We start from the raw sequence: 18,080 nt of genomic DNA on the forward strand, positions 1-18,080 counted from the left end.
AGACCGCGGTCCGTAATCCACAGTCCGCGTTTTACCCACGCCCGTTGTTCGCGATCAACCAATCAGCGATTGTTTGACTACGAAAACATCCGTCATGGCGGCGCTGCCAACATCGTCTAATTCTGAAGGAAACAGCAAAAAGTGATGAACCAGTGCCTCCTAAACAAGTATTTTATTAGCGGCAGCAAATCAAAGGATGGCACAGGTGAGTGAATCACATTGCTGTGACAATTTGAAGTGGTCACAATGAAACACCACCCATTAGATCCAATACCAAGTGCTGATTTTGCACAAGCTACAAAACCTAGCGGTTTCATTTCTCTGTGTATTTTTCTCACCTTTGCTTCACAAATTATTGTTTGACCATTGAGCTTTTTTTCTGGATTAAAAACACTTTACTAGTACACAAATGTGTCTATTCAATAATGTTTCATTGTGGTGCACAACTTATAAATATCACTGCTTACTACGACTACCATGTGTAAAGTATTATTTATTTCATTATTTTATTTATTTGAGATTCTCATGTGATGCCACAAAAAATTACATGATATCATTATGGCAGTCTTTTCATTTTACATGGGGCAAGTTCGGGCAAGTAGTTCTCACCTTAAGGATTCCCTATGGGCAAGTCATTTTGGTTTTTAATGTAGAGCCCTGACTTCAAGATAAACTGGAATAAAGTTTCTTTCAGATTTGTCTTATTATAGTTTCCACTTGCCGTGACCCGGATTCGAACAACATGGCTTTCAGATTTGTCTCATTATTAGTTGCAAGGTCATTTTTAGCTCGAAAGAACCTTTCAATCTAATATTTCCAAAATGTTGCTTCATCTTCATGAAACAATTTTGGCGAGCTAGCCAGGAGTCGAACCTAGAATCGTCTGATCCGTAGTCAGACGCGTTATCCATTGCGCCACTAGCCCTGCAATGTTTGCATTCTAACAGTACAGCCAGGTTGTTGACTCTCACTGTTCTTGCTCAATGATTGGATGAAGTGAAAGTGAACTATTTTAGACAACACTAAAAACTTGCACTGCTCAGTTTCCACTTGCCGTGACCCGGATTTGAACAACGTTGTTTTCAGATTTTTCTAATTTTTAGTTGAAAGGTAAATTCTTAGCTCAAAATAACATCAGAAACTCATATTTCCAAACATGTTGTTTCATGGTCTATAAAGAATTATGGCGAGCTAGCCAGGAGTCGAACCTAGAATCTTCTGATCCGTAGTCAGACGCGTTATCCATTGCGCCACTAGCCCTAGAATGTTGGCTACCTCGCAGTACAGCAAGGTTGTTGACTCGCACTGTTCTTTCCCAATGGTTGGGTAAAGTGAAAGTGAACAAACTAATATTTCCAAAATGTCAAGAAACAATTATGGCGAGCTAGCCAGGAGTCGAACCTAGAATCTTCTGATCCATTGTCAGAAACAATGTTGCTTTCAGATTTGTCAAATTTTTAGTCGCAAGGTAAATTCTTATCTCATAATAACATCAGAAACTCTTATTTCCAAACATGTTGTTTCATGGTCTATAAAGAATTATGGCAAGCTAGCCAGGAGTCGAACCTGGAATCTTCTGATCCGTAGTCAGACGCGTTATCCATTGCGCCACTAGCCCTACAACGTCAGCTACCTAGCAGTACAGCCAGGTTGTTGATTCTTTTCAGAAGAGACAAAAAGCTTGCCGTGACCCGGATTCGAACCGGGGTTGCTGCGGCCACAACGCAGAGTACTAACCACTATACGATCACGGCTGTGGCGATCTAGCCAGGAGTCGAACCTAGAATCTTCTGATCCGTACTCAGATGCGTTATCCATTGCACCACTAGCCCTACAATGTCAGCAATCTAACAGTACAACTGGGTTGTTGACTCTCACTATTCTTGCTCAATGATTGGATGAAGTGAAAGTGAATTATTTTTAGCCAACACTAAAAACTTGGACTGCTCACTTTCACTTGCCGTGACCCGGATTCAAACAACATTGCTTTCAGATTTGTCTAATTTTTAGTTGCAAGGTAAATTCTTAGCTCAAAATAACATCAGAAACTCATATTTCCAAACATGTTGTTTCATGGTCTATAAAGAATTATGGCGAGCTAGCCAGGAGTTGAACCTGGAATCTTCTGATCCGTAGTCAGACGCGTTATCCATTGCGCCACTAGCCCTACAATGTCAGCTACCTAGCAGTACAGTCAGCTTGTTGATTCTTTTCAGAAGAGACAAAAAGCTTGCCGTGACCCGGATTCGAACCGGGGTTGCTGCGGCCACAACGCAGAGTACTAACCACTATACGATCACGGCTGTCTCTCAAGAATGACGCGTTATCCATCGCGCCACTAGCCCTACAATTTCGCTGTACTCCCCAATTGGGTTGAGTTGGCGAGAATTCTTTTCAGACAACATTAAAAGCAAACATTCCGGAGTTCTCACTATGACGTGACACAGATTCGAACTAGGGTTGCTGCTTGTGACTGAACGATGACAAGGCCTTCAGTTATCGCTTCACGATAAAAGAGGATAAAATTGACTCCAGAGTTGTCAAATTTGTAGTTGCAAGGTAATTTCTTATCTTGAAATAACACCAGAAACTCATATTTCCAAACATGTTGTTTCATGGTCTTTAAAGTATTATGGCGAGCTAGCCAGGAGTCGAACCTAGAATCTTCTGATCCGTAGTCAGACGCGTTATCCATTGCGCCACTAGCCCTACAATGCCAGCTACCTAATTGTACAACCGAGTTGTGGACTCTCACTGTTTTTTCCAATGATTGGATAAAGTGAGCTGCACGGTGATCAAGTGGTTAGAGCTGTTAACAAACAGCTCCGGTTTCCTCCCACATTCCAAAAACATGCTAGGTTAATTAGCGACTCCAAATTGTCCATAAGTATGAATGTGAGTGTGAATGGTTGTTTGTCTATATGTGCCCTGTGATTGGCTGGCTACCAGTCCAGGGTGTACCCCGCCTCTCGCCAGAAGACAGCTGGGATAGGCTCCAGCACCCCCTGTGACCCTCGTGAGGATAATCGGTAGGAAATGATTGAATCTTATCTCCACCATTTGGTAGAGGTCAATATCCTAAAAACTAAAAGGTCCATAAAATATGTAAATATTGTTGTTATTACTCACCCAAGGCAATAATAAATAGAATTAGACAGTTAAAGAGATAAGCATGCATGTTTAAATTGTGGTATTGCTATTTTGATTAACCCCAATGGAATTTAACCCTTGTGTTTGTTGTGTTCTAGTGCTACTGACTGCACCAAAGGGTAAGTTTGTATGTGTTCTAACTCAGTTTCACCAGAAGAGGGCAGTGTGTATTAATTCTACTGCTATCAGATGTGTCAGTTGAGGGTGAACTTGACTGTATGGAAGTATTTGAAAACACTCTTAAATAGTTTATGCCTATGGACAATAACAGTGCTTTATTTTAATGTTATGCAAACATTGTTCTGTGTGTTTATTGTTTACCAACGACAGCGGTTATAATGTGTCCGTTTTCTGTAAGACCTTTGCATGCTTCCTCAAAATGTCTTCGTGAGAAGCAGCAATTCAGTGAAAACATTCTTCCCCATCTTCATTTCACAGAAAAAAATGTTCATTCACATACAGCATGCAGACAGACACGTAATTGAGGGCCTATTGAGTATCTCAGTTCCCATCTATGAAAGGCTGCACTGATGAATAAATAATGCTCCATCCTTTCAAGTGCATCTTTGAACAGCGCTGAAGTTTTTAACCCCATGGAACCTGGACATGGCTATACAGCTCCCCTAGACTATATACATCTTCTCACCCCTTAATACCCCAAGCCCTGCTTTCGCCAGTATAATGCCCCCCTACTGGGTCGTTTTTTTTTCGTCAGTGTAAAGTATCAGTGAGACTCAGACACAAAAGTGTCTAACACAGGGGTCTCAAACTCACTGGAGCTAGCGTCTGGGCAAGGCTGGGCCGCATCAGGTTTTCAAAAAAAAAAATTTATTCAAAACAGAAAAATATACAAACTTTTTCAGTGCTTCTGATATCTTATTTTTTATTTTTCTGCACAAAATAAGATGAAAAATAAATAAGTCAAGAATAAAGAAAATCAATCAATCAGTAATAAATAAATAAATATAATAATAATAATAATAATAAAACGGCAAATAATAAAAACTTAAGAAACCACATATAGTTGGTGGGTAGACAAATTATTTTTTTCAGATTAAAATGAACAAAGCATTATTAGAGCCCTGTAGACATGACAAAACACGACTATAGTCACGTTTATACTCTTTTTATTTACAACATATTGCGCAACTGCAGGGTCTTGAGACACATGCTAACTCGCAAACTAGAGAGCTAGCGACCTAAATGGTAGACTTCAAGTTATTTCCTTTAAACTTAAACAGCCAAAAAACTTACCACTTCCACACAGATAGGGAGGATAACTATTAACAGTTATTTAACCTTTAACATGAACATTAATCAAACGTAATATTTTTTTCTGGGTACATGATACCATACAGCATTCATATCAAACTTGCGCGGGGCCGCACTAACATTAAACTTTCATATCAAGGCGGGGGCCTCAAACTAGTGTCCTGCGGGCCACATTTGGCCCGCGGGCCGCGTGTTTGAGACCCCTGACCTAGCATGTTTTTGGAATGTGGGAGGAAACCGGAGTACCCGGAGAAAACCCACGCATGCACATGGAGAACATGCAAACTCCAATGGTGGAATTGAACTCAGCTCTCCTAGCCCTGTAGACATGACAAAACACGACTATAGTCACATTTATACTCTCTTTATTTACAACATATTGCGCAACTGCAGGGTCTTGAGACACATGCTAACTCGCAAACTAGAGAGCTAGCGACCTAAACGGTAGCCTTCAAGTTATTTCCTTTAAACTTAAATAGCCAAAAAACTTACCACTTCCACACGGATAGGTAGGATAACTATTAACAGTTATTTAACCTTTAACATGAACATTCATCAAACGTAATAATTTTTTTCTGGGTACATGATACCATACAGCATCCATATCAAACATTAAACTTTCATATCAAGGCAGGGGCCTCAAAGTAGTGTCCTGCGGGCCACATTTGGCCCGCGGGCCGTGTGTTTGAGACCCCTGGTGTAACACAAATGCGGAACTATGTATGCAAGCTTATAGCACACACTACATGTTTGTTCTATAGCTCCGGGACCCTCAAGGGACAATTCCTGGAAATGATATGGAGTCCATACAGGGACCCTCTATTCAATAGAACATTTGTCACTGAATGAAGCGATTCCAGGGCATTGTCGGCTTGGAAATCAGGCTTGGGTTGAACTGGGTCTATGAAACACAGCTGAATTGGATTGCATAAGAAATGACACTGACAAGTGGCAGTCATTCAGATGAGTGGGTGAATCATACTTCTTTGGGTAATGCGTTTTGAGCTTGTACTGGAAATTATTCATCCCAAATTATGTCACGGACATGAGTGGTGCTCTCTGAATTTTTAAGCAGAAAAGCACTGAACGAATCCCTTCGATTTGTTGCTCGGTTTCAAAGCTCCTGGAAAACATGTTCCTCAAAAGCATAACCGTTTCTTGTACGGACTCAGTAAAACCTTAAAACAAAAAACACATTGAATGATATGATATCTGGAAATATTTGACTTTAAAGGGAATATTTTGACACTGAATTAATGAATTGCTGGAAATGTTGCCGTCAGGAGAAATTTGAACTTTTGGTGCTTCTATGGCTTTTTGCATTGTAGTGCATATATGTTCGATATTTTAGTTTACCCAATAATTTCATTCATTCATTCATTCATTTTCTACCGCTTTTCCTCACGAGGGTCGCGGGGGTGCTGGAGCCTATCCCGGCTGTCCTCGGGTGAGAGGCGGGGTCCACCCTGGACTGGTGGCCAGCCAATCACAGGGCACATATAGACAAACAACCATTCACACTCACATTCATACCTATGGACAATTTGGAGTCGCTAATTAACCTAGCATGTTTTTGGAATGTGGGAGGAAACCGGAGTACCCGGAGAAAACCCACGCATGCACGGGGAGAACATGCAAACTCCACACAGAGATGGCCGAGGGTGGAATTGAACTCGGGTCTCCTAGTTGTGAGGTCTAGGTGGCAAATGTGTAAATGTGCAAATATACCAGTGTACAGTGACAGTTATGATGTTGTCACTACCAACAGCACTAAATTCATCACATAGCAACTTAACACCCAAATTAGTTGATTGAACTGAAAAGACGTAGACAAAAGAAGACGTTTCGATGACAATGTAGCCTGTAGCTTGGCTGTCAGGCTAACGCTAGAAGCTTACAGGCTAAGGCTAAATGTTTTCCTCAAGCCATGATTTTGACTAATAAAGTAAATGGGGGGTTGCTCGCTAGGAGAGCTGAGTTCAATTCCACCATTGGAGTTTGCATGTTCTCCATGTGCGTGCGTGGATTTTCTCCGGGTACTCCAGTTTCCTCCCACATTCCCAAAACATGCTAGGTTAATTAGCGACTCCAAATTGTCCATAGGTATGAATGTGAGTGTGAATGGTTGTTTGTCTACATGTGCCCTGTGATTGGCTGGCCACCAGTCCAGGGTGTACCCCGCCTCTCGCCCAAAGACAGCTGGGATAGGCTCCAGCGCCCCCCGTGACCCTCGTGAGGGAAAGCGGCAGAAAATGAATGAATGAATGAACTCATATCATCATATCCATCATAGAAAGTGGCCAATAATAAATATATATATATATATATATATATATACTGGTCATGAAAAATATATTACAGTAGTTTTTTTCTTTGATTTCAGATACTTAATCTTGCTTAGATTTCAGTTTTTGCTGCAAACTCTTAAGATAGCACTTTTAAAAGTTACTTTTGATGACTTTGGCAGCCGGTTTGGGTAGCAAGCTAATTGGCCTTCAATGAAATGCACTCTGAGATTCACTTGACCAACAATATTTCAAGGCAAAAGATTAATTACATCCCAAATACAAAAAAAAACTGAATTAATTACCAGTAATGGATTAATCATACCCATTACCCATTGAGATTTATGATGTGTTATCAGACATGATTAAAAGGCAGTGGACAATGTTGACTAAACAGAATGAAGATGCTTTCGGTTCAACGTCATGTGACCATGGCAGGAAGTGAGTCATAATCCGGGCAGGTTTTTTATAGGGGGGTCATATTTGTAGTCCATCATACCACTGACTGAAATGTTACCACATTTTCCATACACTCCGCAACTTCCCAAACTTTTTCGGACTTGCTGACTTCCACCATTTCTAAAGGTTTCCAATCTCTTCCACAGCCACATAGAGTCTGACGCTTTTTGAAAAAAACTTTATTCGGACCTAAACACATCAACAGTAGTGTGATTCCAACACCATGTATGTAACTCAGAACAACCTAGCATGTTTTTGGAATGTGGGAGGAAACCGGAGTACCCGGAGAAAACCCACGTATGCACTGGGAGAACATGAGAAACTCCACACAGAGATGGCCGAGGGTGGAATTGAACCCGGGTCTCCTAGCTGCTAGGTCTGCACACTAACCACACACTGCAGCTCCGTGCAGACAGGAACCAATTAGCCCCAAATGATTAAATCAGCTGCTCCGCTGACTACTAGTTACTAATAGGACACAGGTGTGCTTAAATAAAAGTAAACAGGAAGTAAAGGTGGACATAAGTCCCACCCATTCAAATGTCAGCCAATAGTTGTCGAGTTTGTTGAGTTATGCTGCTCAAACAATTACAATGACATATATTGTCATAGTTTCTTGATGAAAATACTATTTGGATTCAAATATCAAGAATTAAGGTGAGAGCTTTTCATCTTCTATCAAATTATTAATAAAAATGATATAAAATACACTTTAATCAATGCGTGTTAAAGTTAGCTGATATAATGAGGTGTTTGGAAGCGAGTGATGCATAAATCCACGCTGATTGCTTCCTGTCTTTCTTTCTCTCTGTTAGTCCGTCCACCCCCTCCTCTCTCTCTCTCTCTCTCTCTCTCTCTCTCTCTCTCTCTCTCTCTCTCTCTCTATTTCTCTCTCTCTCCTCTCATACAAGTGTTCCCTTCCAAGCCTTTCCACCAGTGCGCACCACAGCATCCCTTCCATTCACAGCTCCCGGTGCCCGAAAAGGAGGAAGTGAAAGCCTGGAGACGCGTTCGAGGACATTTGGGACATTTTCGGGCCAGTCGTGGAGTACAGCCTTTCGGAGGTTTCCGAGTGCGCCATGGCCTCCAAGGAGACCACAGCCTTGGCTTTTGCCAGCGTCAGCAGGGAAATCACAGGTGAGTTTCCTTTTTCCACCCCCCCACACACACACTCTTTACGTGGGATGTTTAACCTCCGAATGAGTTATCGCCGCTAGCAAGCGCAGTAAATGCCCCCTGAGGCAAAAGCGGAGTTAATGGCTGCCGAAGCTGTGAAGGTTGTAATCTTATATCGATTTCATAATCGAGTAAGATATATCTTGTTGCTTGAATAATATGTCTCAGACTGATCTGTGTGAGACTTTTCGTTTCTTTCTGCACACGCCATGTCTCTCACTGCTAATTATCGTGACGGTACTTTAATCCTGCTGTTAACCAGCTCATCCCGGTCATCCCCTTCTGTCTGGCCATGCTGCATTAAGTCATGAACACACCTGCCACACCTCAGCCAATAGGGAGGGAGCTTGGATGAGCGAGCAGGTCTGCGGACGTGCCAAAAAATGCTGTTTTGGATATGAGAGGGAATTAAAGTGGAAGTAAAGTGGAAGCAAAGGGGGCACTGACCCATCCCATCCCAGTTGTCCGCCCTTCATCCCTGTGGGGATCCAAGCTTGGCGTTTATAACTCTTCCGTCTTTAGTTGATCCATAATCCACCACCTTGCTTGCCCCCCCTTTTCCTTGTTTCATGTGTGAGATCAATCAGGAGCGCAATAGAGGGATGTCTTTTAGAATACATGGCATGGATACACATTATCAGCTGCACGGTGGACGAGTGGTTAGCGCGCAGCTAGGAGACCAAGGTTCAATTCCACCCTCCGCCATCTCTGTGTGGAGTTTGCATGTTCTCCCTGTGCATGCGTGGGTTTTTTCCTGGTACTCCGGTTTCCTCCCACATTCCAAAAAACATGCTAGGTTAATTAGCGACTCCAAATTGTCCATAGGTATGAATGTGAGTGTGAATGGTTGTTTGTCTATATGTGCCCTGTGATTGGCTGGCCACCAGTCCAGGGTGTACCCCGCCTCTTGTGAGGATAATCGGTAGAAAATGAATTAATTCATGTTTGACTTATTCTCCACGACCCACTTCTGGGTCCCGACCCACTAGTTGAGAATACCTGCTAGATTTCTACATGTCTTTATGTTTTGTTTGTGTTCAAAATAACTTGAAAAGGGCTGCGTGGTGGACGAGTGATTAGTGCACAGGCCTCACAGCTAGGAGACTTGAGTTCAATTCCACCCTCGGCCGTCTCTGTGTGGAGTTTGCATCTTTTCTCCCACATTCCAAAAACATGCTAGGTTAATTGGCGACTCCAAATTGTCCATAGGTATGAATGTGAGTGTGAATGGTTGTTTGTCTATATGTGCCCTGTGATTGGCTGGCCACCAGTGCAGGGTGTACGCCGTTTCTCGGCCGAGGACAGCTGGGATAGGAGGATAAGCGTTAGAAAATGAATGAATGAATGAGTTCAATTCAGCAATTCCAGGATTTAGATTGGGTCTTGCACCGAGCTCTCAAGCTGTCCTATCTAGTCTGACTGGTGTATGTCCTGCATTGTTTTTGAATCTGCTCAGCTGAGACAGCCTGAACAGTTCAGTTGCGATCAATTGATTGCACTGAGAATACAATGACCTGAATTAATGGGAATATGCACACGCGAGGTTTAGGGAAGTTTTGGCAGTCCACTTGCTGGGCAGAATGTGGACCATGCAGACAATATATTATATAATATATATTATACATTATATAATTTTTTTCAATTTTTCCAATATTATGAGATGCTGATTTTTTTTACCAGTCGTAAGCCACAATCATTTATTCATTCATTCATTTTCTATCGCTTGTATAGATTGTGTGGGGGTGCTGGAGCCTATCCCAGCTGTCTTCAGGCGTTAGGTGGGGTACACCCTGGACTGGTGGCCAGCCAATCACAGGGCACATATAGACAAACAACCATTCACACTCACATTCATACCTATGGACAATTTGGACTCGCTAATTAACCTAGCATGTTTTTGGAATGTGGGAGGAAACCGGAGTACCCGAAGAAATGCAATGGAATGGGAGAATTGCATTACGAAGAAGGTTCTGAACTCCTGTTTCCGTTACTGTGTTGGACGTTGTGTTAACTTGCCATAGCTGATGTTAGGGCTTCATGAAATTTTGATCCGAGATTATCCAAATTATTGTGTTGTATTTCAATCAAGAAAATATCAGCTGTCGACTCTTTTTCCCGGGAAAGTTTTTTTTTTAAGCGTAAAAAGACATCGAGAAGGCTGATACTATTGGTAATTTACATTAAAAAAAAAAAAGGTAAAAATCACATTTTTAGCTGACATGTTCTTCTTCAGGCCACACACACACAAGTCGAAGCTAACTCAACAGCGCCTCTGCTGGTTGCAGCCAAGTACTGCACCCAATTTTACCTCAATTTCTGACATGATGGATGAACAATCAATTGCACACAATCAACCAAATTATTAACATCGGTCAATCGATTTTTTTTTTTTTTTTCGGTCAATCGATTTTAATCCCAACCCCGATGTGGAGAGAGAGAGAGAGTACGGAAATCCATCATGACAAAGCAGGCTTTCCATTAGCGGGCCCCTTGAGAACATTTACAGCGAGCGTGGCCTCTGCTGGAAATGTAGACGGGGGAGCATCTTGAAGAGCTTATGTGTTTGTTGCTAGCTTGTTTTGCGAAGGACATGGAAATTGAACATGAAAAGTGTCCGTTTCAGTTCTGTGTACTTCATTTCTTTCTGTTCCGAGGCTAAAAATAGTTGCAATATGAATCCTCCTATTAGAGGTTCTGTGTGCGTGTTGAAGGTCTTTATCGTTTCTTTGACTACTTCAACCCTTGCGTGGCACCGCTAATCCATCCCCATGTCGCCCAATTTAAATAAGAGCTGCAGCATCAGCGCTTAGTTTTACAAATTTAAAAAAAAAATGCAAATACTGTGTCCTAAATTCTTCAACCCGTGGGGACCTTCATGGTCTTCCATAAAAGCCTCAGTGTTCCTTGGTATTGATTCACTGCCAAATGCGTTCTTCACAGTTGACAAAACAGCGGGTTGTCCCATATATACCGTCATATGATAATGGATCGATTTTGAAAACGGCCACAAACATTGGTAATGGGCATCAAACTGTGTTTCCTTCATCGTCTATGAGGAAAATGAATAATGAATTACTGGTGCAGGGCTGCAACGAGCGACCTCTTTTTCTTTTGTTGACATGAAGACAAAATCAATCAAGTGGTTTGCAACATATCAGGAAAAAAAATGATCTAGAATGGAGCCAAAATTTTACCACTTCCACATGGAATGAGAGGAGAATTTTTTTTTTTTTTTTTACATTCAAGCTCCGCCATGGTGCGTCGATTCTGCTTCGATTAATCGAGGAATCTGTTTGGCCCCATGAAGACAAAATCAATGGTGGATTTGCTCCTGCCCATCAAATGACGCAATGCTAACTTATTTTAATGTAACGTAAATGACTTTTACGTGTTTAGAATGCAGCAAAAAATTTACCACTTCCACATGGAATGAGACGAGATTTTTTTTGTTTTTTTTAATATTCAAGCTCCGCCATGGTGCGTCGATTCTGCTTCGATTAATGGAGGAATCGGTTTGGCCCCATGAAGACAAAATCAATCAAGTGGTTTGCAACATATCAGAAAAAAAGATCTAGAATGGAGCCAAAAATTTACCACTTCCACATGGAATGAGAGGAGATTTTTTTTTTTAACATTCAAGCTCCACCATGGTGCGTCGATTCTGTTTCAATTAATCAAGAATTGGTTTGGCACCATGAAGACAAAATCAATCAAGTGGTTTGCAACATATCAGAAAAAAAATTGATCACTGTTTGATAATGAGGAAAGTAAAAAATATTCACATTTGAGAGGCTGAAATACCAAAATATTAGATTAATTAATTGGATAGTCAATTAATGATTGATTAATAATTTGTTTCAGCTCTGCGTCGAAGTGATTAATTTTTTTGAAATTTTAAATATTTTTTAACTACTATTCCATGTCGGTAGCAGCGGCTAAGTGCTAACCACAAACAAGTAACTATGGATTATTGCGGTTAAGGGTTACAAAAGTGCCCTTCAATGTTAATAAAGTCAATATTTTGGACAAAATCTGTCCATAAATTTCTAAATACAGGTTTCAACATTATTAGAGCCCTGTAGGCACGAAATAACACCAATAGCTACTTTCACACTCCCGTTATTCTTTTACACCACCTTCCACAGGCTATGGTATCACTGCAGGGACATAACAGATGGCCGTCACTAGCATAGAAAGCTAGTTAGTTAGCCTCTCCAATGTACATATTATAAAGATCAGAAAATGTTTAGAATGGAGCCAAAAATGTACCACTTCCACATTGAATGAGTGGAGAATTTTTTATTATTTTTTTTTACATTCAATCTCCACCATGGTGCTTTTTATTCTGCTTTTCTATAACGGAGGCGTCTCGGTGGATTTGCTCCTGCCCATCAAATGACACAATGCTAACTTATTTTAATGTAACGTAAATGACTTTTACGTTAATTTGTTGACTTGTTGATTCAATTGTGCCCCCCCCCCCCCATCTGCTATAGTCATTTGCTAATTCAATGTGCCGATCGGAGTCAGAAGGGATGTTAATGTTGTGTCATGTAAGGCTGAAGCCAGATGCCATCTCGCCACAAGAAAAAGGCCAATTCAAATTTCAATAAAGTTAAGTGAGGCAGCATTCATTCATCAGCGCCAACTTTAAGCCTTTTTGCTGAATTTTATCTCGGCATAAATCCTCTCTGCACAACATTATCATCATTATTATTAATACCCTTTTCTTTCTGGTTGTTCAGCATGTTCCCATCCAATAGGGAACAAAATAGACTGACAGATGCCAAACACATTGTATTGGAATAACTAACTCCTTATTTCTAAAATCACAAATACTTCAACTTGCTGATATAGTTCATCTTCAAACAGCTAAAATAATGCATAAGGCTAAAAATAACCAATTAGCTAAAAATGTCATCCAATACTTCTCTACAAGAGAGGAGAAATATGATCTCAGGGAAGAACTACATTTAAATAAAACACTTATATGCTAGGACTACGTTAAAAAGCCATAGCATTTCAGTATGTGGAATCAAACTATGGAATGGATTGAGTAAGGAACTCAAACAATGCACAACGATGAGCCAATTCAAGAAACAATACAAGCAGTTGATGTTTGCTAAATACAAGGATGAAGAGTCTTGAACCAGTCATGATGTGCTATATATATCACTATATTGACACTTACTATGGTACCCATTATGTCATTGGATGCTCATATCACCTTGTACTTCGGTATGGGACAAAAAATTACTAAATTAAAAAAAAAAAACCAAAAAAACCTTAAACTGTATTACGGAAAGCAGGAAGTGAACAAATGTAACAGTTACTGATTGTAAAAGTACCAGATGGAGGGGTAGGATTTAATAAGCTTTGCTTCTTCCTACTCCTTTTGGACATGTGGAACTGTGAACTGATTATGGGATGCATTCAATTGTAATCTGATGCATGTTCAAATGAAATAAAACCATAAAAAAATTAAAAAATTAATTACGAAAAAAATGAAAAACATTTTTTTTATTAAATAAAAATAACTTAAATTATATTAGGAAAGCAGGAAGTGAACAAATGTAACAGGTACTGATTGTAAAAGTACCAGGTGGAGGGGTAGGATTTAATAAGCGTTGCTTCTTCCTACTCCTTTTGGACATGTGGAACTGTGAACTGATTATGTGATGCATTCAATTGTAATCTGATGCATGTTCAAATGAAATAAAACCATTACCACTGTAATGCTTCATAGATATGGTGAAGAGTATGTTGCATTAAGATAGCTTAAGGAAACGGTCGGACCATATTTGCATATTTGTGTTGTGTGTACATCACAGAAGATGTCTGGATAAGAGATGAAGACCTAACGTATTGACTATACGTCATAATCACACTTCGGTATGAACGTACCTCGGTTTTAAGGCAACGCTTCGATTCATCATCTCCTCTTTTGAACGTCTTTTTTTAATGTTAGCCATCGTGAGCTGTTTTGACGCATCTGTCTCTGCTTTCCCTCCATCCCCCAGAGAGCATCAGGAAGGTGCTGGACAAGCAGGCCATTAAGTTTGTGCGAGCCATCAAACAGGACGCCAGGAGCGGTAAATCAGAAGACCGGATTCTGGTAAGAGACCCCCAATAAAAGAGTCACTTTCACACCCCCCACATTACTTTGCTATCATGCCCGCATCACCTGAATGAAGTATTGATCGCTGCAGTGAAGGCATCTTTTATGTGCGAGTAGATGAATATGAAACTGGAAGTGTGGGGGGACGGGGGGATGGGGGGGCACAAACCAAAGCGGAAATCAATCCTAATCTTAATTGAGACAAATTGAAAGCACCATAAGAAGTCGCAGATTATACACACACACACAACAGACGCGTTGGAAAATCAGGGCTTAAGGGCGGTGCAAAAGTGGACACCGTCGTGGCCGAGTGGATCCACACGGAGAGTTTATTAGATGTGGCAGGATGGCCTTAATGCCACGGGCGCAGTTTGGTGCGCGCATGTGTGGGTCTGACTTTGTACTGTACATACGCCGACGTCACTTATTAGTGTCCTTTATTGCTTCTTGTTATGAGACGGTGCTTCCCAGGCGGCGTGTGGGCGATGCGATGCGATGCGTTCAAGGTGCTTTATGAGTCAAGGCCATCTCTACTTTGGACAAATGATGACTGCTGTACATATGTCAGTTTACACCCCCTGAGAAGCTAATATCACATCCGTTAATTGGTTTAGTTTGTGCATTTTTTTCTCCTGTGACCCCCCCCCACCCGCCCCCCTGCTTCATCCCTCATTACCCCCTCCCCCCACTATTTTAACCCTGTCCTCCTCTTTTGTTTTCTCTCCTGCTGCCTCTTTGTCTGTCATTTCAATCTCTCTCCTCCCCATCATTGCCCCCACGACTACTGTTCTCCTACCCCCCCCCCCCCCCCCCCCCGCCCCCATCCCGCATGCCGGTGGCTTCTCCCACTCTCTGCTTTTTTTTTTCCCTCGTGCCCTTCCCTCCATTCTTCGCATCCCTCCATCTTTAATTCAACCTATAAAAAGTAGAGTCCCTCCTTCCATCAGAGGCAATTAAATTAGTTCTAAGACTTTTTTTTTTTTTTTTTATTGTCCACGTGGGCTTTGGCGAGTGCTCTAGATTCATTCAAAGAAGGTTTGGGGGCGGGGGATGTAAGACTTCAGTTTAGTTTTAATATGATGGTTACATTGTGTGTCATGGTGATACAAATGAGGTATTTGAAGGGGATACAAGGTGAAAAAAAAGCATAAAAATGTAACGTGGTTGTCTCCCAAACTGAAGGTTGTTGGTTCAATCCCCCGCCCCCCCATGACCATGGCAAAGTATCCTTGGGCAAGGTTCTGATGCTGTGTCATATGTAAGCAAATGTTGTAGCCTTGTCAAAGCGCTTTGAGTACTTTGAAGGTAGAAAAGTACTACACAGGTGAAAGTCTTGTCAAATGTAAATATACAATTATTATCAAAAAAATAATTTTATAAATGTAAAATAATATATTTTTCATAAATGTGTTTCATATTCTAGAAACATTTCACCAGTTTTTTTATTTTTATATTAATTATAGTTTTTAATTATATTTTTATATATTATATTATATTATTTCATTCATTTTCTACCGCTTTTTCCTCATGATATGATATTATATTGTATTGTATTGTATTATATTATAGTATATTGTATTATTCATTCATTGATTCGTTTTCTACCGCTTTTTTCTCATGATATATTATATTATTCATTTTCTACCGCTTTTTTTCTCATGATATTATATGATATTATATTATGTTATACAGTAAACCTCGGATATATCGGATTCAATTGTTCCCACTGGTTTTGTCCGATATAAGCGAAATCCGTTATGTGCGTATACCGGAAAATGTCCGTTTTACGCATACATATATCGGATTTTATCCGTTATAAAAAGGTACTTCCTTGACTATGTTTCCAATGTACCTGGACGCGCAGGCAACGCTGCAAATGACGTCGTATAGCGGCCTGTCACGATTCGGCGAATCGGAGCGCCACGATGCGGCCATCCGATATATGCGAGGGAAATTTAATGGAAATGCATTGGAACGGGACTGGAGATTTTGTCCGAAATAGGAGAAATCCGTTATAAAAAATCCGATATATGCAATTAATTTTTATTGGAAATGCATTACAGAAAAATCGTTTCTTTTTTATCTGTCCGTTGTGAGCGAATTTCCGATATATCCGAGTCCGATATATCCGAGGTTTACTGTATATTATATTATATTCTATTTCTATTGGCTGTTGTTTCCCATGCCATCCTTTCTTTTTGGCTCCCTTTCCCCTGCGGAGATTGCTGGTTACAGCTGTCTGCGTGTGTTGACTGTACCAGCCATCACACTATGACATATGCACACGCACACACACACACACACACAACTAAGGTTGACCCCCTCCATCGTCTTGCGATCCCAGACAAAGGCAGGGGTGTACCAAGAGGCACCCAGGGCGGGCATCAACATGCATGTTTCCAAGAGTGGGTATATACACACATACGCACGCACACACACACACACACACACGCATGCATGCCTGTATGATCTTCTCCCCATTATGAGATCAGCCTATTGTAGGATTAGAGCCAAGTCTGAAAACAAAGCATCTTCAAAGGCAGAGGGGGGAGGTGGTGGAGGGGAGGTGGTGGTGGTGGTGGGGGGGGGGGGGGTTGAAGATGGAGTAAGGGAGAGTAGGGATGGAATCTGAGATGAGCTGTGATGCCCCAGTTGTTGATTTGCTCTTTCCGCCACTTATTTATCCTGATCGGTTGCTGTGTGTGTGTGTGTTTTTTTTTTTTTTTATCCAGCGCGGTTCCTTTGCTCCAGCCAAATAATGGGCCCATTACTGCCCATGACGTTCACTGTTTGACAGTGCTGAGCACGCAGCACGCTCGTACGCATCCGAGGCCTCTTTACACTCTGTGGTTCCTTGAAGGGCCCCTCTTCATTATTATATCGCTGTAATATTCATTCATTCATTCATTCATTTTCTACCGCTTATCCTCACGAGGGTCGCGGGGGGTGCTGGAGCCTATCCCAGCTGTCTTCGGGCGAGAGGCGGGGTACACCCTGGACTGGTGGCCAGCCAATCACAGGGCACATATAGACAAACAACCATTCACACTCACATTCATACCTATGGACAATTTGGAGTCGCTAATTAACCTAGCATGTTTTTGGAATGTGGGACTTGAACTGGGGTCTCATTGCTGTGAGGCCTTGCCACTAACAGTTGGTACAGTAGACAGTACATTAGGTCCAGAAATATTGGAAATGTTGACTTACCAAGTGGTTAGCGTCCAGGCCTCACAGCAATAAGACCTGAGTTCAAGTCCCAAAAACATGCTCGGTTAATTAGCGACTCCAAATTGTCCATAGGTACGAATGTGAGTGTGAATGGTTGTTTGTCTATATGTGCCCTGTGATTGGCTGGCCACCAGTCTGGTATCAGGTTTGTATCAGGTGCACCTTTTGGGTGTTAAGTTGCTATGTGATGAATTTAGTGCTGTTGGTAGTGATGACATCATAACTGTAACTGTACACTGTTATATTTGCACATTTACACATTTGCCACCTTGACCTCACAGCTAGGAGACCCGAGTTCAATTCCACCCTCGGCCACCCTCGGAGTTTCCATGTTCTCCCCGTGTATGCGTGGGTTTTCTCCGGGTACTCCGGTTTCCTCCCACATTCTA

General features: G+C 41.4%; 1 protein-coding gene and 7 non-coding genes across 13 annotated transcripts in view; 1 reads left to right on the forward strand and 7 right to left on the reverse strand.

Annotated features, from left to right (window-relative positions):
* Positions 1-852: 852 nt before the first annotated feature.
* Positions 853-925, reverse strand: trnar-acg (transfer RNA arginine (anticodon ACG)). Its single transcript has one exon. It is a non-coding gene; the product is annotated as a tRNA-Arg (tRNA).
* Positions 926-1,187: 262 nt separating this feature from the next.
* trnar-acg (transfer RNA arginine (anticodon ACG)) lies at positions 1,188-1,260 on the reverse strand. The gene has a single exon. It is a non-coding gene; the product is annotated as a tRNA-Arg (tRNA).
* Positions 1,261-1,545: 285 nt separating this feature from the next.
* Positions 1,546-1,618, reverse strand: trnar-acg (transfer RNA arginine (anticodon ACG)). The gene has a single exon. It is a non-coding gene; the product is annotated as a tRNA-Arg (tRNA).
* Positions 1,619-1,682: 64 nt separating this feature from the next.
* Positions 1,683-1,754, reverse strand: trnah-gug (transfer RNA histidin (anticodon GUG)). Its single transcript has one exon. It is a non-coding gene; the product is annotated as a tRNA-His (tRNA).
* Positions 1,755-2,094: 340 nt separating this feature from the next.
* Positions 2,095-2,167, reverse strand: trnar-acg (transfer RNA arginine (anticodon ACG)). Its single transcript has one exon. It is a non-coding gene; the product is annotated as a tRNA-Arg (tRNA).
* Positions 2,168-2,231: 64 nt separating this feature from the next.
* Positions 2,232-2,303, reverse strand: trnah-gug (transfer RNA histidin (anticodon GUG)). The gene has a single exon. It is a non-coding gene; the product is annotated as a tRNA-His (tRNA).
* Positions 2,304-2,636: 333 nt separating this feature from the next.
* Positions 2,637-2,709, reverse strand: trnar-acg (transfer RNA arginine (anticodon ACG)). The gene has a single exon. It is a non-coding gene; the product is annotated as a tRNA-Arg (tRNA).
* A 5,017-nt stretch (positions 2,710-7,726) lies between these two features.
* The window catches only part of carmil3 (capping protein regulator and myosin 1 linker 3), a 90,275-nt gene continuing 79,921 nt past the window's right edge, over positions 7,727-18,080 (forward strand). For 3 of the 6 annotated variants that reach the window (XM_058065950.1, XM_058065948.1, XM_058065951.1), the window contains exons 1-3: positions 7,728-7,823; positions 7,982-8,303; positions 14,363-14,457. In XM_058065950.1, the coding sequence (XP_057921933.1) occupies positions 8,246-8,303; positions 14,363-14,457 (153 nt within the window). In that variant the 5' untranslated portion in view covers positions 7,728-7,823; positions 7,982-8,245. Of the gene's footprint in view, positions 7,824-7,981; positions 8,304-14,362; positions 14,458-18,080 lie in introns of those variants that run through there. The other 3 variants (XM_058065949.1, XM_058065952.1, XM_058065953.1) reach the window with 3 other exon arrangements.

Source organism: Doryrhamphus excisus, chromosome 3, assembly GCF_030265055.1.
Source record: "Doryrhamphus excisus isolate RoL2022-K1 chromosome 3, RoL_Dexc_1.0, whole genome shotgun sequence".
Classification (NCBI taxonomy): Eukaryota; Metazoa; Chordata; class Actinopteri; order Syngnathiformes; family Syngnathidae; genus Doryrhamphus; species Doryrhamphus excisus.